The sequence below is a fragment of the Rhinolophus ferrumequinum genome, chromosome 11, assembly GCF_004115265.2.
Source record: "Rhinolophus ferrumequinum isolate MPI-CBG mRhiFer1 chromosome 11, mRhiFer1_v1.p, whole genome shotgun sequence".
Taxonomy (NCBI): domain Eukaryota; kingdom Metazoa; phylum Chordata; class Mammalia; order Chiroptera; family Rhinolophidae; genus Rhinolophus; species Rhinolophus ferrumequinum.
In genome coordinates, this window is record NC_046294.1 from 47,737,169 (window position 1) to 47,758,948 (window position 21,780).

At 40.1% G+C, this 21,780-nt stretch overlaps 1 protein-coding gene across 3 annotated transcripts; it reads left to right on the top strand.

The window, feature by feature from the left end:
- Positions 1-16,457: 16,457 nt before the first annotated feature.
- On the top strand, positions 16,458-20,797 carry LOC117030236 (folate receptor beta). 3 transcript variants are annotated; one of them, XM_033120147.1, is made up of 5 exons: positions 16,458-16,610; positions 17,759-17,914; positions 19,717-19,905; positions 20,018-20,153; positions 20,289-20,797. In XM_033120147.1, exons 2-5 carry the CDS (start codon positions 17,765-17,767, stop codon positions 20,573-20,575), a joined length of 762 nt encoding a protein of 253 aa, XP_032976038.1. In that variant the 5' UTR covers positions 16,458-16,610; positions 17,759-17,764; the 3' UTR covers positions 20,576-20,797. The 3 variants fall into 3 exon arrangements, with proteins under 3 accessions (XP_032976038.1, XP_032976037.1, XP_032976039.1); XM_033120146.1 differs by having other exon boundaries at positions 16,459-16,610; positions 17,763-17,914; XM_033120148.1 differs by having other exon boundaries at positions 16,463-16,610; positions 17,719-17,914.
- Positions 20,798-21,780: the final 983 nt, after the last annotated feature.

Genomic DNA, 21,780 nt, shown 5'->3' on the forward strand with positions numbered 1-21,780 from the left:
AGCTGCCGCCGAGCTCCTGGATGGCTCAGTTGGTTGGAGTGCATCCTCTCAACCACAAGGTTGCCGGTTCAATTCCCGCAAGGGATGGTGGGCTGTGCCCCCTGCAGCTGGCAACGGCAACTGGACCTGGAGCTGAGCTGCGCCCGACACAACTAAGACTGAAAGGACAACAACTATAAGCTGAACGGCACCCTCCACAACTAAGATTGAAAGGACAACTTGACTTGGAAAACAGGCCTGGAAGTACACACTGTTCCCCAATAAAGTCCTGTTCCCCTTCCCCAATAAAATCTTAAAAAAAAAAACACAAAAAAAAATCAAAACTTCGACCCATCACTTATTTTGTTGTCCAGTTCAAGTTATGACCATGACTAACTTCAAGGAGACCAGAAAAATATAACCCTAACTTTTGCCTGGAAGGAGCAGGAAATCAGAATGTTTGTCAACAGACCTAATGACTACAACAAAGACTTTGTTATGTTATAGTCAGTTTATATTTCTGGCATGGTCATGGTTACAAATTTAATTTTTCAGTTTGGTCCTGGTAAAATGGAGGAGCACCAACTCTTTGACCCTATGCAAAGAACTATTTCAAAAGTGGAGCAATCCACTGGCCACCACTCTTAGGTGGTCTTGCGAACAAGGCCAATTGATGCATCGTATTCTCTACAGGACCAGTGACAATATTTACAAATATGAGTTGTTTACAGATACATTAGAATTAGTGAAATTTAAGATTAGTATTACCTCAACCCAATATATGTGTGTCTTGTCAAAAGCCCATTGTGCTGTTTCAGAACCATTTCTAAAAATACTTGTCTGAATCCTACTTCTATAGCTGTCATCCTCAAGTTCTGAGGAGATATTAGCTTGTAGAATGTATTAATAATTTTCCATATCAAGATTTCTTAGAGCAGTAGTACTGGCATGGACATATAGATTATAATTGATATAAAGATTAACAGAACAGAATTGAGATCCAGAAATAAATCCTTATATTTATAGTTAACTGAGTTTTTTTCCTCCTTCTTCTGCCTCCTCCCCGCTCTGGTTCAAGCCGTTGTTTCTCAGTCTAGTTGTGTAGGACACAGCTCCCTGGCCCCTGCTGGTATTATGACCCTTGCGCTCCCCCCGCTGAGACAGTTGGTCACCAGTCTCGGTTGGCCACCCACAGTAGCTCACTGCAGCTCTCACCGGCTGCCGGCAGCTCACGATGGCTGCCGGCCACTCACACTGGCCACCGGCGCCCCTGGCAGCACTCAGCTGCCTGCAGCAGCACTCAGCAGCTCACACCAACCTCCAGGTGCTCACGGCAGCCCAGCTCCAGAGATAGCCGTTGTCGAACCGGCGACCTTGGCGTTAGGAGCACGGTGCTCCAACCACCTGAGCCACTGGGCAGGCCCATTAGATTTTTAACAAAGGTGCTAAGGCAATTCATTGGGGGATAGGATTGTCTGTCAATAAATGTGCTGGGACAACTGATTATGCACATGCAAAAAGATGAACTTTGACCTTCAATTCGTACTATACACAAAATCAACTCAAAGTGAATCATAGACTTAAATGTAATATCTAAAACAATAACAATTTTTAGAAGAAAACAGAAGAACATTTTTCCAGACTGTGTGTTAGGCAAAGATTTCTTAAACTGAAGCAGTCCATCGCTGAAAACACTGATAAATTGGACATTATCAAAATTCAAAACTTTAGGGGCTGGCCCCATGGCTCAGGCGGTTGAAGCTCCGTGCTCCTAGAGCCAGGGGCTGCCGGTTCGATTCCCACATGGGCCAGTGGGCTCTCAACCACAAGGTTGCCAGTTCTACTCCCATGGGGGATGGTGGGCTGCGCCCCCTGCAACTAACGGGGGCAGCTGGACCTGGAGCTGAACTGCTCCCTCCACGGCTACGATAGAGGAGACAGCAACTTGACTTGGAAGGGATCCTGGAAGTGCACACCGTTCCCCAATAAAGGTCCTGTTCCCCTTCCCCAACAAAGTCTTTAAAAAAAATAAATTCAAAACTTTTACACTTCAAAAGACATCATTAAGAAAATTAAAAAACAACAGACTGGAGGAAATATTTGCAAAACACAAATCTGATAAAGGATTTGCATCCATACTATGCAAAACACACCACTCAATAGTAAGACAACACCAACCCAGTGAAATAATGGACATTTCATCAAAGAAAGTACATGAGTAGCTAACAAACACATGAAAAGATGCTGAACATCATTAATCATCAGGAAAATGTAAATTAAAACCACAATAAGATGCCATTTCCTGCCTACTAGAATGGCTATGATAAATAAGGAAGGCAATAACAAGTGTTGACAAGGATGTGGAGAAACTAGAACCCTCATATGTTGCTGATGGAAATATAAGATGGTGCTGTTCTTTGGAAAACAATGGCAGTTTCTCAAAGTTAAATGTAAAACTGTCTTAGAACAATACCACTTCTAAGTATTTACTCAAGAGAAATGAAAATATACATCCATACAAAGATTTCCATGCAAACATTCACAACAGCATTATTCACAATAGTCCCAAATTGGGAATAACCTAAGTGTCCATCAACTGGTGAATGAATAGACAAAATGTGTTGTATCTATATAATGGAATACTATTCAGCAATGAAAAGAAATGAATTACTGACACGCAATGTCATGGATGATCTTTAAAAGTATTACGCTAAGTTATCGCTTCTCGGCCTTTTGGCTAAGATCAAGTGTAAAAGTATTATGCTAAGTGAAACATTATACTAAGTGAAAGTCAATTTGTATGAAAAGTCCAGAAAGGGCAAATTTATAGAGGTACAAAGTAGATTAGTAGTTGCCTGAGGCTGGATTTGGGGACAGGGATTAATTATAAATGGGCATAAGAAGCCATGAAAATGTTTTAAAACTCATTTACGGTGAGGTTGCACCACTTGGCAAAATCACTGTAAACTTTAAATGAGTAAATGTTAGGATACATGAAATGAATGAATGAATGATTGCCTATAGGATACTATCCCTTGCAATGGTAGCATGTAGGGAATCCTATAGGATTCTAAATTGCTATGGGATGTGCCGATGAGGAGACATATTCTAAGGAATTTAGCATCTGGCTCCATAAAAATCTATCATCTGAGACAAACTCTATTTCATCATGAACTCTGAGACAGTAAAGGAAGAAGTCTGTTCTTGGTGTAGATGTGGACAATACCAGTAGAGATGTTTAGGAGAGTGGCCCATTGACCAAAGATTTTTTTTAGAGAGAGAGAGTGTTTATTCCAGTTGGCACAAATATGGTCTGCTAAATTGAGGGTTAGAGATCAGAGCCAGGAGAAAGAAAAAGGGCTACATCATATGACTAATTAAAAAAAGAACATGAAACACATTACCAAAAATATCAACACAATAACCAGTATCATATCCTATGTCAACTTCACTAATTCTTTAAAAATTTCTTGTTGCCTATTTGTGGGTTATCATCTCTCTCCATAGAAATCTTCTACTTTGGGGCTAGAAATTTTCTGAACAAGTCCCAGGGTTCTGATAGGTTGAATCATCCAAGTGTTGGTTTATGGTGGGGATGTCAGATCCATGTGTCTATTTTCCTTTCAGTCAATTATGGCAGGATCTTTAGGAAAACAAAAGGAGAAAATAGAAATCACTTGTTAACAGGGCCAAATAATCTGATCAATATATTCACTTCCAACAGCAGAATGAAAGAGAGACCAACAGAGCATGAACCTCTTGGTGACTGCTGTATTTCACAAGGTCTCAGTTGATGGCTACTTTGAAGAGAACATATTATTAGAACCTGGGGAAGGAGAAGTGGACAAGGAGAGTTAGTCTTCTCAACCACTTTATCCCATTTGTTTATTTATTTTTAAGGAGGGCGCAGCTCACAGTGGCCTATGGTGATCGAACCAGCAATCTTGGTGTTATCAGCACCACGCTCTAACCAACTGAGCTAAATGGCCACCCCTAACCAACTTATTTTTGATAGTTCCTTTTGTCCTCTGTATTTGCCTGAGCTCTGTGGGTGACATGGACAGTGGATATATTTAGACATCTTGAGGGCCTTACAGTCCATTTTGTAATTTGTGCATCAAACTTACTATTAATAATACACGGTGATTTTAAACAAAGGTATAAATCATTTTGGAAGTAAATTTGTTGACAGTCATTATGCAAGCCTTTGCCCATGAATATGAGTATGTTTTCACCCATTTGAAAAGGTTACAATCACTAAACATTCATAGTCTCAACCCTTTACCTTGTAAGAAAATCATCTCGAAGGGACAAGCTCCTCTCTTTGCTTTGACATCTTCCTCTGCATTGTGGACATGATGACAGGGCAGCTCTTATAACACTGATAAGCTAATTTTAAAAAAGTGGAGCATACCAATTATATCTAATTATTTTTAGCATCCCTCCTTGAGTCCTTCTTATGGAGCCATGCTGTTAGGGAGCAAATTTTTGGGGTATCCTAACAGCTGTCTGGGAAGTGCCAGGATGGTTTTGGTATAAAATATGCCTCCATAGTTTTATTATTCTGAATTTAGGACCTGATTTGGAGAAGGGAAACCAAAGAAAGTTTTGTCAGGAAATAGCCTTAGTCTTGGCTGTGTTAATAATAAGAAAGCTATATTTTATAACCTTGTCATTAAGAATTTTTAACTTCTCTAGAAATGACGACCCTTATTGTTTTATGTTATATCATGACCTAAGAACATGATGTGAGCCAGCACAAAACCAAAACAAAATTAACATGCTTTTTGAGAAGTAAAAGTCCACATTCAGGTTGAGTAAGGACCCTAACTTTGCTCTAACGGGAAAACACACAGGAAACAAAAAATAAGTTTTATTTCTTCATGTTAAAGGTAGAATGTATACTCAAAGACCATTTTTCTTAGGAGTGACCAATATTATTTAAAGCTTTATGCTTCTTAAAATAAAAGTAATCTGAAGAAGCACTTATGGAAAAGCAGACGAAGGACATCTAAAAATCCGCTCCTCCAGAAAAGCAAGAACACAGGCAAAATTGTCAAACTCAACTTTTCCAGAACTCTGGAAATTAATCAAAACTTTCAAAAATCTAAGGAGCGTTTATTCAAGAAAATGGCTGAGTCTAGTAGGAACAGTGAGCCCTGTGGAATTTTGACTTGCTTTTTCCTCTATCCTCCTCTTCCTAACTCTATGGTAGCCTTCAAAACCAGCCAACTCAATTATAGTATCTATGAAAACCAGTGGCCTAGCAGCCACAAAAAGGGACAGAGTGGGTGTGGTACTCCCCCCAAAAGCCCTATCCCTAGAGAAATGTCACTATTTGACTTATCTGGCAGCTCCTAGTAAGAGCCCAATGCATGGGGCTAGTCTTATTTGACCTGACTCAGAGCTCACAGGTGAGAAATCCCATCATAGTTGTTTGTCTAAACAAACAGCAGCAAATTGTTTCATATCCCAGCTGCCGGAGGCAGGAAACACAGTTGAGACAAACAGGAGGCTGACTAAAAAAACTTAAATGGAATATTAGGAATGAGATATATAGAGGGCTTTAAAAGGCTCTGACAGACACCTGTGGGTGTAGAAATTCATATGCGTATGCAGAACTGTGTGTATATCCAGGAAATACCTGAGAAAGCCCCAGTCTCTCAGTGGTAACCTGAGGCCCTGCTCAAGCAAGAAATGAGGAATAAGGTAGAGTAAACTGCCAGTGCATCGAAGGCTTGCCTGAACCAATACACAGAGTGCCCAGGCAAAGAGTAGGAGGCTTATTGCTTCAAGGCATTTAAGGAAATCTCCATCTAATCATTAGCTGTCCACTGAGCTAACCCAGCAGAAACTTCAGTGACCACATACGAGAAGGAAAATAGGCTTTACAGAATTAGTCCTTGAAAGTCAATAAACAAATAAACAGCAACAACAACAAACCCTGGAAAATATGATTTCCTAGATGACATATTATGTTATTTAAAATATCCAGTTTTCAACCCTCCTCCCCAAAAAATGAGACATGCAAACAAACAAACAAACAAACAAACAAACCAGAAAAGTATGGCCCTGGCCTGCCTGGTGGCTCAGGTGGTTAGAGTGCTGTGCTCCTAACACAGAGGTGGTGGGTACAATTCCCACATGGGCCAGTGAGCTGCGCCCTCTACCGCTAAGATTGTGAACAATGGCTCTCCCTGGAGCTGGGCTGCCATGAGCAGCCAGAGGTTGGAGTGAGCTGCCGTAGGCTGCCGTGTGCTGCCATGAGTGGTTGGTGGCCAGCGTGAGTGGCCGGCAGCCATCGTGAGCGGCGAGAGCTGCCATAAACTGCTGTGAGCAGCCGATCTATGACTGGGGTGTGGGGGGTAGCGCAAGGCTCATAATACCAGCATGGGCCAGGGAGCTGTGTCCTACACAACTAGACTGAGAAACAATGGCTTGAACCGGAGTGTGGGGGGGGGAGAGGAGGAAGACAGGGGGGATAATTATTTTTTTTAAAAAAGAAAAATATAGCCCATGAATGGGAAAATAATACAGTCAATAGAAATTGTCCCTAAGGAAACCCAGATGTTGGACTTATTAGACAAAGACTTTAAATCAGCTATTACAAAAAAGAACTAGAGGAAACTATATCTAAAGAATTCAAGGAAAATATGAGAATGATGTCTGACCAAATAGAGAATATCAATTAAGAGATAGAAATTATTTTTTTACAATTAAATAGAAATTCTGGAGTTGAACAGTATAATAACTGAAATAAAAAATGTACTAGAACTTCCTCAACTTTATCTACAAATAACCCACAGAGCTCATCAGATACAAGGCAAGGATGTCCCCTCTCACCATTCCCCTTCAACATTGTATTGGAAGTTCCAGTTAATGTAATAAGACAAGGAAATGAAATAAAAAATATACACATTGGGAAGGAAGAAATAAAAGTATCTTTGTTTGCAGATGACATGTTCTTCTATGTGGAAAACTCAAAAGAATTGACAAAAAACAAAAAACAAACAAACAAAAACACCTCTTAGAACTAATAAGTGATTATAGTAAGGTTGTAGGATACAATGTAAATATACAAAAGTCAATTGCCTTCCCACATAGTAGGAATGAACAAGTGGAATTTGAAATAAAAAACAAAACAAAACAAAATTATTTAAACTAGTATCCAGAAAAATGAAATACTTGGGTATAAATCTAACAAAATATGTACAAGATATATATGAGGAAAACTACAAAACTCTGATGAACAAAATACAAGAAGAACTAAATAAATGGAGAGATATTTCATGTTCATGGATAAGAAGATTCAATATTGTCAAGATGACAGTTTTTCCCAACTTGATCTATAGATTCAATGCAACCCCAATCAAAATTCTGTTATTTTGAAGATATTAACAAATTGATTATAAAGTTCATATGGAAAGGCAAAAGACTCAGTATAGCTAATATAATATTGAAGAAGAACAAAGTTGGAGGACTGACACTGATTTCAAAACTTAATATAAAGATACAGAAATCAAGACAGTGTGGTATTGGCAAAGAATAGACAAATAGATCAGGGGAACAGAATGGGGAGGCCACAAATATAACCACAGAAATATACTCAACTCATCTTTGCTAAGGAAGTAAAGGCAACACAATGGACAAAGATAGTCTTTTCAACAAATGGTGTTGGAACAACTGGACATCCACATGCAAAAAGATTAATCTAGACATAGACCTTACACCCTTCACAAAAGTACTTAAAATGGATCACAGGCCTAAAGGGATCACAGATGCAAAACTATAAAATTCCTAGAAGATACTATAGGAGAAAATCTGGGTGACCTTGGGTTTGGTGATGACTTTTAAAATACAACACTAAAGGTATGATCCATGAAGGAAAGAATTGACAAGCTAGACTTAATTAAAATTTAAATTTTCTGCTCAGTGAAAGACACTATCAAGAGAATGATAAAAACCACAGAATGGAAGAAAATATGTACAAAAGATTTATCTACTAAAGGACAGTTAGCCAAAATATACAAAGAACACTTAAAACTCAACAATAAGAAAATGGACAACCAGATTACAAAATGGGCAAAAGATCTGAACAGATACCTCTCCAAATGAGATATACAGATGGTAAGTAAGCCTATGAAAAGATGCTCAACATCATATGAGTATGTCATTAGGGAATTGCAAATTAAAACAACAATGAGATACCACTACACACCTACCGTGTTTCCCTGAAAATAAGACCTAGCCGGACAATCAGTTCTAATGCGTCTTTTGGAGCAAAAATTAATATAAGACCCAGTATTATTATAGTATGTTATGTTACGTTACGTTACGTTACGTTACGTTACATTACATTATATTATACCTGGTCTTATATTACAGTAAAATAAGAACAGGTCTTATATTAATTTTTGCTCCAAAAGATGCATTAGAGCTGATTGTCCAGCTAGACCTTATTTTCGGGGAAACAGTGTTAGAATGGCCAGAAACTGGAACACTGATAACAACAAATGCTGGTGAGGATGCCAAGCAACAGGAATTCTCATTTCTGATAGGAATGCAAAAAGTACAGTTTTTGAAGACAGTTTGGAAGATAGTTTGGTGGTTTCTTATAAAACTAAATATACTCTTACTTTATGGTCCAACAATCACACTGCTTTGTATTTCCCTAAAGGAACTGAAAATTTATGTCCACACAAAAACCTGTACATGGATGTTTATAGCAGTTTTATTCATAATTGCCAAACCCTGGAAGCAACCAAAATATTCTTCAGTAGGTGAATGAATAAATAAACTCTAGTACATTCAGACAATGGAATACTATACAGCACTAAAAATGAACTATCAAGCTATGAAACGACATGGAGGAACCTTAAATGCATGTTACTGAGTGAAATAAGACAATGTGAAAAGGCTACATACTGTATGATCTCAGCTGTGTGACATTCTGGAAAAGGTAAAACTATGGGGAAATTATAAAAATCAGTGGCTGCCAGGGGTTTAGGGGGAATGGAGAGATAAATAGGCAGAGCCCAGAGGATTTTTAGGGCAGTGAAAATATATGATAAGGATATATCATTATACATTTGTCCAAACCCAAGGAATGTACAAAACTGAGAGTAAAACCTAATGTAAACTATGGACTTCAAGTAGTTAAGATGTGTTAATGTAACAAATGTACCACTCTGGTTGGGAATGTAGATAATGAGGAAAGTTATACCTGTGCGGGGGCAGGGGATATCTAGGAAATTTCTTTACCTTTTCCTCAATTCTGCAGTGAACCTTAAACTGCTCTACAAAATAAAGTTTGAATTTAAAAATTTATTATAGGTGTTCATCAGCAGATTTGAAGTAGCAGAAAAAAAGATCTACAAACTTGAAGATAGAATATAGAAACTGTCCATTCTTAAGAAGCAAAGAATAAAAATTAAAAAAAAAAATGAACAGAGCCTCAGGGACCTGTAGGAATACCATAAAGCATACTGAAATATCCACAGTGGGAGTCCTAGAAGGAGGGGAGAGAGAGAGAAACAGAGAGAGAGAGAGAGAGAGAGAGAGAAAGCATAAATAAGATTTGGAAAAATAATGGCAAAAATCTCTTGCATTTTATTAAAACATAAATCTACATATCTAACAAGCTCAATTAACTCCAAATCAGAAAAACTCAAAGAAATTCACACTTAAACACATCAAAGTCTAACTATTGAAAGGCAAAGAGAGAATCTTGAAAGCAGCAATAGTAAAACAACTCATCATTTATAAGCGGTCCTCAATAAAATCAACTGCTAATGTCTCCTCAGAAAAGGTGAAGGCCAGGAGGCAGTGGGATAACATATTCAAAATGCTAAAGGAAAGGACTGTCAATCTAGAACTCTGTAACCAGCAAAACTATCCTTCAAAAATGAAGGAGAGGGGGCGGCCGGTTAACTCAGTTGGTTAGAGCGTGGTGCTCATAACACCAAGGTTGCTAGTTCGATTCCCACATGGGCCATTGTGAGCTGCACCCTCCACAATTAGATTGAAACAACTACTTGACTCAGAGCTGATGGGTCCTGGAAAAACACACTTAAAATAAATACAAGTTTTTTTAAAAAATGAAGGAGAAATTAATAATACCCAAATAAACCAAGACTGAGAGAATTTGTCATTAACAGACCTGTCCGACAAGAAATACCAAAGATTGTCCTTCAGGCTGACATGAAAGGACACTACACAGTTTGAATGCGCATAAAGGCACCAATAAAAGTTGTTACATGGAAAAACATAAAATGTTATAAATGTATTTATGTTATAATTCTTTTCTTATTTTATCTAATGGAAAAAGAAAGCTGCATAAAGTAATAATTTAAAAACTGTGTTGATATGTTTATAATGTATCAGCTGTGATTTGTATGACCATACTACTACAAAGGAGTGGAGGAGGTAATGAAGTTATATTGGAGCAAAATTTTGAAAACTACAGTGTTTCTCCGAAAATAAGACCTAGCCAGACAATCAGCTCTAACGCGTTTTTTGTAGCAAAAATTAATATAAGACCCGGTATTATATTATGTTAGATAAAACCTGGTCTTATAGTAAAATAAGACCAGGTCTCATATTAATTTTTCCTCCAAAAGACACATTAGAGCTGATTGTCTGGCTAGGTCTTACTTTCGGGGAAACACAGTGTTAAAACTTGGTATTAATCTGAACTAGACTGCTAAAAATTATGATGTTAATTGTAATCCCAGAGCAACTACTAAAAAACAAAACAAAACAAAACCAACAACAACAAAAAACTTTTAAAATGTAGTAAAAGAAATAACAAAGGAATTAAAATGGCATGCTTGAAAATATCTATTAAACACAAGAGAAGGCAGTAATGGAGAAATAGAAGAACAAAAAAGACTTACGTAAAACAAATAGCAGATGTAAATCCTATATTATTAATTTAATTCGATATAAATGGATTAAATACTCCAATAAAAATAGAGTTTGGCAGATTTTAAAAAAATTCATTATTCAATTGCATGCTGTCTACATGAGTCATACTTAAAATTCACAGACACAAAAAAGTTGAAATTAAGAGGATGGAAAAAGATATATCATGCAAACAATAACCAAAGGATATCTAGAGTAGCCATAATCATATCAGACAAATAGAATTTAAGATAAAAATTATTAAGAGACAAAGAAAGACATTTTATAATGATAAAAGGGTCAATCCATCAGGAACACATAACAATTATAAACAAGTGCATCAAGAGGATTAAGAAGTTCAAACTGACAGTTGTAAAATTATAGTCACAGGGATGTAATGTACAGCATAGGGAATATAGTCAATAATATCATAATGCCTATGTATGGTGTTGGGTGGGTACTACACTTATCGTGGTGATCACTTAGTGAGGAATATAAATGTCTAATCACTGTGTCATACATATACCTGAAGCTAGGATAATATTGTATATCAACTATAATTTAAAAAATAAATTAAGAAAAACAAATGCACCTAACAACTGAGTCCCAAAATTAACGAAGTGAAAACTGAGAAAGTTGAAGCAATAAATACACAATTCAACAATAACAACTGGATACTCAAATATCCCCCTACCAATAATGAATAGAATAACTAGACAGATTAGCAGTGAAATAAAAGACTTGTACAACACTACAAACCAGCTAGAAATAACATATATCTATAGAATATGCCAACAAACAACAGAAGAATATACATTCTTCTCAAGTGCATGTGGAACATCATGTTAGGCCATTAAAAAAAGGCACCAATAGAGGCCGGCCCAATGGCTCAGGCGGTTGGAGCTCTGTGCTCCTAATGCCGAAGGCTGCCGGTTCCATTTCCACATGGGCCAGTGGCTCCTCGACTCCTGCAAGGGATGGTGGGCTGTGCCCCCTGCAACTAGCAACGGCAACTGGACCTGGAGCTGAGCTGCGCCCTCCACAACAAAGACTGAAAGGACAACAACTTGACTTGGAAAAAGCCCTGGAAATACACACCTGTTCCCCAATAAAGTGTTGTTCCCCTTCCCCAATAAAAGAAAAAAGGCACCAATAAATTTAAAAGAATTGAAATTATACAAAGTATGTTCTCTGACCATAATGGAATGGAATCGGAAATCAATAAGAGAAAGATTAAAGAAATTCATAAATATGTGTAAATTAAACAACACACTCCTAAATAATCAATGAGTCAAAGAATAATTAACAAGAAAAATTAGAAAATACTTTAAGATGAATAAAATTAAAATACAAAATATCAAAACTTATGGCATGCAGCTAAAGCATTGCTTAGAGGGAAGTTTGGAGCTGTAAATGCTTATATCAAATAGAAGAAAGATCTTAAATTAATAACCTAAACTACTACATTAAAAACAAAAACAAAAACAAAAACAAAAACAGCCTGGCCCAGTGGCTCAGGCAGTCGGAGCTCCGTGCTCCTAACTCCGAAGGCTGCTGGTTCGATTCCCACATGGGCCAGTGGGCTCTCAACCACAAGGTTGCCGGTTTGATTTCTCAACTCCCGCAAGGGATGGTGGGCTGCGCCCCCTGCAACTAGCAACAGCAACTGGACCTGGAGCTGAGCTGCGCCCTCCACAACTAAGACTAAAAGGACAACAACTTGACTTGGAAAAAAGTCCTGGAAGTACACACTGTTCCCCAATAAAGTCCTGTTCCCCCACCCCAATAAACATTAAAAAAAAACAAAAAAATAATTAAAAAAAAACAACAGCAAAGAGCAAAATAACCCAAAGCTAGTCAAAGGAAGGAAGTAATAAAGAGTAAAGCAAAAATAAATGGAATAGAGAATAGAAATCAATACAGAAAATCAATGAAACCAAAAATTGGTTCTTTGAAAAGATCAACAAAACTGATAAACATTTAGCCAGATTAGTCAAGGGGAAAAAAGAGAAGAACCAAGTTACTAACATTAGAGATAAAAGAGGAGGCATCACTATTGTTCCTATGAAAATAAAAATCAGTGTAAGAAAATATTATGAACAATTGGGTGCCATTAAGCTACATAACATACATGAAATTAATAAATTCTTAGAAAGACACATATTACCAAAGAGGACGCAAGAAGAAACAAAAATCTAAATACACCTATGACAAGTAAAGAGATAAATTACTAATTTTAAAACTTCCCACGAAGAAAAGTTCAGGCCCAGATGGCCTCTGTGGTGCGTTCTACCAAATCTTTACGTAATAATTAATACCAATCATTCATAAACTCTTCCAAAAAAGAAGAGGAGGGAACACTTCCCAACTCATTCCTCAAGACCAGTATTACTCTGATACAAAATCAGACAAAGACATCACAAAAAAGAAAACTACAGAGCAATATCTCTTTTGAATAAAGACATAAGTCTTCTTAACAAAATACTAGCAAACTGAATCCAGCAACATGTAAAAAGGATTATATACTTACCAACTGGGATTTATATCAGGAATGCAAGTAAGTGGATTTAACATCCAAAAGTCAATTGTTTTAATAAAACATCATATGACTAGAATAAAGGACAAAACCCACATGATCTTCTCAAGTGATGTAGAAGTATCATTTGACAAAATCCAAAATCCTTTCGTCATTAAAAAACAAACAAACAAACAAACAAACAATGAACAAATTAGGAATAGACGGGCATTTCCCCAACCTGATAAAGAACATCTATGAAAAACCCACAACTAACATCATAATCTGTCAAAAGCCTTTCCCCTTAAGATCAGGAATAAGACAAGGATATCCACTCTCATCATGTCTATTCAATGTTGTACTGAAGGTTGTAGCTAAGACTATTAGTTAAGAAAAAGAAATAAAAGTCATCCAGATTTGGAAGCAAGAAATAAAACTATTTCTATTCAAAGATGATATGATATTATAAGTAGAAAATCCTAAGCAATCTACAAAAACATTATGTTACTAACTAGTGAGTTCAGCAAGTTGTAGGACACTAGATCAACATATAAAAATTGCAGTTCTATACACTAGCAATGAATGATACAAAAATGAATTTAATATTACAATTCTGTTCATAATAGTATAAAAAAGAATAAAAACATAGGAATAAATTTAACAAAGTAAGATGCTTGTACATTGAAAACTACAAAACATTGTTGAGCGAAATTAAAAACCTAAATAAATGCAAAGATATTCCATGTTCATCAGTCAAAAGACAATATTGTTAAGAGGGCAATACTCCCCAAATTGATCTACAGATGCAACTCAATCCTTATCAAAATTCCAGCTGGCTTTTTTGGAGAAATTGACAATATGAGCCTAAAATCTATATGGACATTCAAAAAAATAACTCAGAATGGATCAAAGACCTAAACATAAGAGCTAAAACTAGAAAAATCCTTAAGAAAACATAGGGGAAGAGCTTCGTGACATTGTATTAGGCAGTGATTTCTTGAATATGACAGCAAAAGCATAGGCAACAATAAAAAAGTAGATAAAATGAATCACAACAAAATTTAAAACTTCTGGGGGCAGCCAGTTAGCTCAGTTGGTTAGAGCACGATGCTTGTTAACATCAGGGTCGCCAGTTCGATCCCTGCATGGGCCAGTGTGAGCTGCACCCTCCACAACTAGATTGAAACAACTACTTGACTTGGAGCTGATGGGTCCTGGAAAAACACATTCAAAATAAATAAAATTTGTTTTTTAAAAAAACAAAACAAAACAAAAAAACCCAAAAAACTTCTGTGCATCAAAGGTCAATTAGAGTGAAAAGGCAACCTATAGAATGGGAGAAAATATTTGCAAGTCATATATCTGATAAGGGACTAATCCAGAATATATAAAAAACTCCTTCAACTCAACAACAAAAAACATATAACCCGATTTAAAAATGGGCAAACAACTTGAACAGACTTTTCTTTAAAGATGATATACGAATGACCAACAAGCATATGAAAAGTTGCTCAACAGCACTAATTATTAGGGAAATACAAATCGAAACCACAATGAGATATGGGAATGAGATATCACCCCACACTCACCAGTAATGCTTCTAAATATTTTTTTTAAAATCCAAGAGAAGGGGCAGCTGGTTAGCTCAGTTGGTTAGAATGTGGTGCTCTTAACAACAATGTTGCTGGTTGGATCCCCACATGGGCCACTGTGAGCTGCGCCCTCCACAACTAGATTGAAACAACTGTTTGACTTGGAGCTGATGGGTCCTGGAAAAACACACTTAAAATAAATGAAAGTTAAATAAAAAGGCATTAAAAAAATCCAACAGAAAATAACAAGTGTTGATGAGGATGTGAAGAAACTGGAATCCTCGTACATTGTTTAGGATGCAAAATTGAGCAGCTGCAGTATAACAGTTCCTCAAATATTAAAAACAGAATTCCCACGTGACCCAGCTATTTCATTTCTGGATATGTACTCAAAAGAATTGAAAGCAGGTTCCCGAAGGGATACCTGTACACCCATGCTTATAGCAGCATTCTGCACAATAACCAAGAGGTAGAAGCAACCCCAGTGTCTATTGATGAATAAATGGATAAATAAAATGTGGTCTATACACACAAAGAAATATTATTCAGTTATAAAAAGGAAGGAAATTCTTGCACATGGATGAACTCTGAAGATATTACACAAAGGCAAAGAAGCCAGTCACTAAAGGACAAATACTGTACGATGACACTTATATAAGGCATCTAGAGTAGTCAAATTCATAGAGACAGAAAGTAGAATGGTGGTTGTCAGGGACTGGGGGAAGGAGGAAATGGGGGGGGCCTGCTGCTTAATAGAGTTTCAATATATAAGAGTTTACAAGATGAAAAAGTTCTAGAGATCGGTTGCACAACAATATGAATATACTTAACATTATCGAACGGTACATTTAAAAATGGTTAAGATGGTAAGTTTTATATAATGTGTATTTTACCATGGTTTTTAAAAGGCTGTCAAAAATTGCTTAATTATGGTTACAGAAATGCTAGATGGTGAGATGTTATCAGTTATCAGATTTGAGCCAATTTTTCTCTGTGACCCTTGACTTCTGCACCTCAGCTTCTACCTGTGCCCACCTGGCTGCTCCTAAATTAACTTGATAGCTATCATTTAAGGCTACTCAGTATGTGCCAGGCTTTTCCAAATATAATTCTCAACGATTTTCTGGTGAGTCAACTAAAGCTCAGCAAGGTTTAGTGACATTTCCCAAGGTTGTGCGAGAGAAGGAGCTGTCATCGGGCCCCATGGCCTGACCCTAAAGCCCAGGTTCTTCCCCACCACCCCTCATCTCTCTCAAGTTAGCTTTATCCTACCAACCACTTGGGATACCTCAAATATTCAGATTCCCCTAGATTTTGATGAATGCTGAATGTGGGGATCCTGGAAAGAGTAAATTAACAAATAAAGAGATGAAACAAAACAGGAATGGATAACTTGCCAGACTAATGGAGCCTTGAAGAGGGTGGGGTCTGAAAGAGAAGGAAGGCGGAAGGAGATTGCTAAATGCAGGGCACATTCTGTGCTTACCACAGCTCTTATATTGTATCCTGCACTGAGGATAGCGACCATTGGGGACAGTCCAGTGGCCTGGAGCTGTTGCCAGCCTGGAGAGAGGCCAATCCAGACACAGCAGTGTGTGCTTCCAGCAGCAAAGGAGCCTCAGGCAAGATGCCCTAAGAGGAAACCGGTGACGGGGCACTGGGGAGACTTGGCAGTTTTGTGCAGAGGGGGAGGGCCATATCTTTCTTTAGAAAGATCACTCTGACTCCTGGGGGAAGATGACTTGAAGGGGAGGAAACTGAAAGAGGGAAGACCTAGCCCCAAACACAGAGCCAAGGGAAGTGAATTCCAGAAAGGCTTCTGGAGGGACCCTTGCCAGGGCTCAGTAATCAACTGCATATGGGGATGGTGAGGGAGAGAAATGGGTCTTCATTATCAACTCTTAGGCACTTCAGTGACAGAGCCCAAAGGAACAGATGTGTAATGGGTGGGGGGTGGGGAGTGGGGGTGGTGGTGGAGAGGGGCAGTCATGAACAAAGAAGGTAGCTGATACTTTTGCCAGGTTCCTCCCATGACTCTACGTACTTGTCTGGTTGGCTGCTCCAACATGGGAGCCTTTTATGTTGTCCCTCCGGTCCAGGGGTCTCTGCTTCTGTGTTTTGAGCGGTAAAGTGGGGATCTGGTACATTAGTCCAGCTCGCAGAGAGAGTTGAGAAGGGGGTCACAATGGGGTTGGACGGAGGAAATGATTTTCAAGAAATAGGGAAGGAGAAAGTCTGAGGGAGCAAAACTGTTCAAAAACCACTACTCTGTATCATTTAATCAAACATGGTCCTGTGCGTTATATCACTTGATTTTTATGACTTGGAGAACGCAGTAAAGCTGGGTTACTGCCTTCCCCAGGCTAACTGGGTTTCTAAGCTGGCATGGGAACCCAGGTGATCCAAGGTCTAAAGCCAAAGCAATTGTTGGACACAAGATAAGAGGAGTCCAGCATGGACATTAACTATTCAGTTACTTTTTAAAAATAAAGTACAGAGAGAAGGTGAGGGCATAAGGCATTTCCTCCAACTTGGGAAGACTCCTCCGCGGCCCACCTACTATCCCTGATCCTCTTCTGAACCCTCCAAACCTGGGGTGAGGGAGCCCCTCTTGCCAGACTCCTCTTCCTCAGTCTCAGGGAGCCTCAGGATCCCAGCACTGAAGAAACAGGGTCTGACCCCATCCTTCACCGTGGAGACTGGGAGACTGAAGGGGCTCTCTCCCCTCAGGCCTTGGTCTCCCTAACTACTGCTTCTTCTGCGGGGACAGAAAGACATGTCCTGGAAATTGACATCACCTCTGCTTCTTCTGGCCTGGATGGCCTCCGTGTGCAGTGCCAGGGACAGGACAGACCTGCTCAACGTCTGCATGGACGCCAAACACCACAAGACAAAGCCAGGCCCTGAGGACAAGCTGCATGACCAGGTATGGCTGCAGTGAGTGTGGCTCTGGTTGGGGAGGGGGTTGGTTCTGACAGTGAAGAGGAAGTTAGGGTGGTGGGGAAAGTGTAGGGTAGTTGAGGTGATTTTAGGGGTGGCCTCCTCAGAAAAGTCAGTGATAATATGGAATATTCATTTATTGAGCACCTACTACATGTCACGTATTTTCTGTACACGATTTCATATTCTCAGGGGTCCTTTGAAGTAGGTAGGTGACATTCTCCATATGACACAAATGAGGAAACTGAGGCCCAGAAGAGCATATGGACACACAGAGGAACTGGACATGACCAGCCCTTGTGGTGGGGTAGGGGGAGGACTGGGGTGGACAACTTCAGGGGTTTGGAGGCGGGGAGACTGAGGTAGGATGGTTCTTCCTACCTTCACTGTGTGCCAGCCCCATGGAGTGCTAAGCCCCATGGAGTGCATAAGGGGTGAAGACCCATTATGACTGTGACAGAGGCCAGAGATGCTACGCATTCACATATTCTATCAAAGTTTATGCCAGTCACTTGCAACCCTATTAGACTCCATGTCTCCTTTTTATGATAAATATTGTCTAAACTCTTTTCTATCCTGGAATGAAAGGAATTCAAAGCTAGTAGAACCTATTTGCACATTTAATTTAAAAATATCAACATAACTCTCTACCTGCAATACAAAGGAGAATCAAAAAGAAAGTAATTTATAATAAAATACTATATATTTCAATATGTCCATTCTCTGTTATCTACATTAGAAGTCATGATGAAATAGCACGTTTTATGATTCACAAAATCACTATGATTGGGGCAGCTACAAATGAAGGTTGATATAGGTGGCAACTTAAATGCTATGAAATCCTCTAAGCACTGCTGCCATTGATGACATAATTTTCTAAAATAGGGAATAGCTCCAGTAAAACAAAACATAATAGTAGTTCAGCTTTCTCTTTCACAGTTTTTGTTGTCCTGGAAAATCTGGTCTATATTAAAACCTTGCTAAAATATGGTGTGTCTATGTGTAAGATGGAGTTCGGTTTAAATTTAAGAAGTCATAAATAGGTCTTTCATTTACTTTTTTCAGCAAATGTTTTTGTGGGCCTGCTATGTGTCTGGCACTGGTCTAGCCACAGGGGGCCGGGGGTGGAGAGACACAGATCTTAATACTTGCCAAGAATAAAGTTACTCAACATATATTACTACATAGCTCACTCTCTTTCCTCCTTTGCTCAAAATGTCACCTTCCAATGAGGCTTTTCACAACCACCCGTTTTAAAATTTCAACAGTCATCCCATACTCCATATTCCACATTCCCAATCCCTGCTGTGATTTTCTCCATATAATTGATCACATCCTTACATATTTTTTTCTTAGTGTCTTACTGTCTGTCTCCCCTGACCAGAATGTAAGTTCCATGAACACATATTTCTGTCTGTTTTGTTCTTTGCTGTATTCCATCTAGACCAATGGCTGGCATAGAACAGGTACTCAATAATTATTTTTTAATGAATAAATTAAAGGAGTTTTTTTTAATTAAAGAAGTTTTTATAAAGCGTGAAGGGCTGTAAAAGTGATAGTTTTTGTCCCCCCAAGGCAGGGTTTCTCCCAGTCTCCCACTGTGACCCCCTGATCACACTTTGTAACTGAGTGTCCCCCAAGACGGGATTTCCTGGAGCCAAGGACAGAGGGGCACTCACAATGAGCGGGTCTAGGGCAACCTACCTGAGGCAGGAGAACAAGAGCCAAATGGGGAGAGGCTGGAGGTGGCAGAAGGTTGTGTCCTGTGTCCCCCCCCTCCCCCCACAGTGCATTCCCTGGAAGGAGAACGCCTGCTGCTCCGTCAGCACCAGCCAGGAGCTGCACAAGGATAACTCCCTCCTCTATAACTTCAACTGGGAACACTGCGGCAAGATGGAGCCCGCCTGCAAGCGCCACTTCATTCAGGACAACTGTCTCTATGAGTGCTCCCCCAACCTGGGGCCCTGGATCCAGCAGGTACGGGTGTCTCCCTCACCCCACCCCAGCAGGCTGCCCTCCAGCTCAGTCAAAGCTGTGGTTGCTGACACACCTGGCTGAGAAGAGTCTTTCCTCCACACCTCCCACCCAGGTGAACCAGAGCTGGCGCAAAGAACGTTTCCTGGACGTGCCCCTGTGCAAAGAGGACTGTGAGAGCTGGTGGGAAGACTGCCGCACCTCCTACACCTGCAAGAGAAACTGGCAGCAGGGCTGGAACTGGACCTCAGGTGAGGGCTGCTGGGTGTGGAAATGGAGGTGGGTTTGGAGAAAGGGGGATTGAGGGTTTGGGATTGGGTGAGGATTTCTGGGGTAGCCAGAAATGAGCTTTGGGCCCAGGGTTGAATGTCTGCATCCCCGTGCAGGATCTAACAAGTGTCCAGCTAAGGCTGTGTGCCGCACATTTGAGTCCTACTTCCCCACGCCTGCAGCCATGTGTGAGGGCCTCTGGAGTCACTCCTACAAGGTCAGCCAATACAGCCGAGGGAGTGGCCGCTGTATCCAGATGTGGTTTGACCCAGCCCAGGGCAACCCCAACGAGGAGGTGGCAAGGTTTTATGCCTTGGCCATGAATGCCGGGGCCGTGTGCTGTGAGACTGGGCCTCTCCTGCTCAGCCTGGCCCTGATGCTGACACTCCTGCTCCTTGGCTGAGTCCAGCCCTGCCTAGACGTCCCCTCTTCCCCCCCCTCCCCAGACTTCCCCAGCTTTGAAGACAGGCTGCGCTCAGCTCAGTTCCACAAATGAGGGAGCCCTAAGCATGTCTCCATCCATTATCCACCCCTCTGTCATGTTTCCTGCTCCATGGTGGGGCTGGTAGTTTCTCTGACAGCCAGTTCTAATAAATACATGGACACGTCTGTGTCTGATGAATTATTTTGGTTGTGAGTTTGTGGGTGGATAGAGGGTTTGAATCCCAGCTCTGCTGCTCACTATGTGAAAGGAAACAGTTGTTTGACTGCTCTCAAACTTAGTTTCTTCCTCATTAAAATGGGGCAAATAATCCTTCCTTCCCTCAGGGTTGTAAAATATAAAGGAGCTGTTGCCTAGAAAGCACATGAGCCCAGTGTCTGCACATTAATAGTCCTCAGGGATCCTGTTGCTCTTGTAGCCCCAAGTGAGAGCCAGGTCCAGGAAATCATTATTTATATTGGTCCGCAAACCTCCCCTTTCCCCCAGGCCTTGTCGGCCTGGCTCTGTGCTCAGCTCTGCAGTGAGAAAGCTGAGGATGGGAGTCCAGGAAAGGCTGTGGATTCCCAGTGAGGGGTTTTAAAAAAATTCACACATGATGTAGATTAAAGGGGCAGAGTTGGGGCTTGGGACCCCCAGAGGAGGAAGAGAGCCAATGGGGAGGGCAATCTGGGAAGTTCCTGGAGAGAAAATACTCAAGAGCCTTGAACTGGTTCCGCCCTGCTGTTTCCTGGAGGTGTGGCTGGTAGAGGGATGGAAACTCTTACCTTTGCCCCTTCCTGGGAATGGTAGGTATGCCTGTCCTGGAGGGTTGTTCTGTCTTTGCACAGCCCCCAGGAACTGGGCCTGAGTTGACCTCTGGGTCTCTCACTTCCTCTTTCCTCCTGGGGAAGTCTTTGTCTCCACACTCTGACTGCAGTTATCTCGAGAGGCATGGGTACCTGTTTGAGAGCTTTATGCAGGTGAGTGATCAAACTAAAACTAGAATCAGGTGTGAAGACTCCTAGTCTTCCGCGCCGCACCAGGCTGCCCCCTCCTGGCAGACTCACCTTCCCTCACACCAAGAGGTGACTGACAGAAGTTGGGCACAGATTAGACGATGAGTTGTTGGGTTTCTAGAGGGGCCTGGAGACACTGTTGGGTGTGTGGGAGGATCTCTTAATCATTCT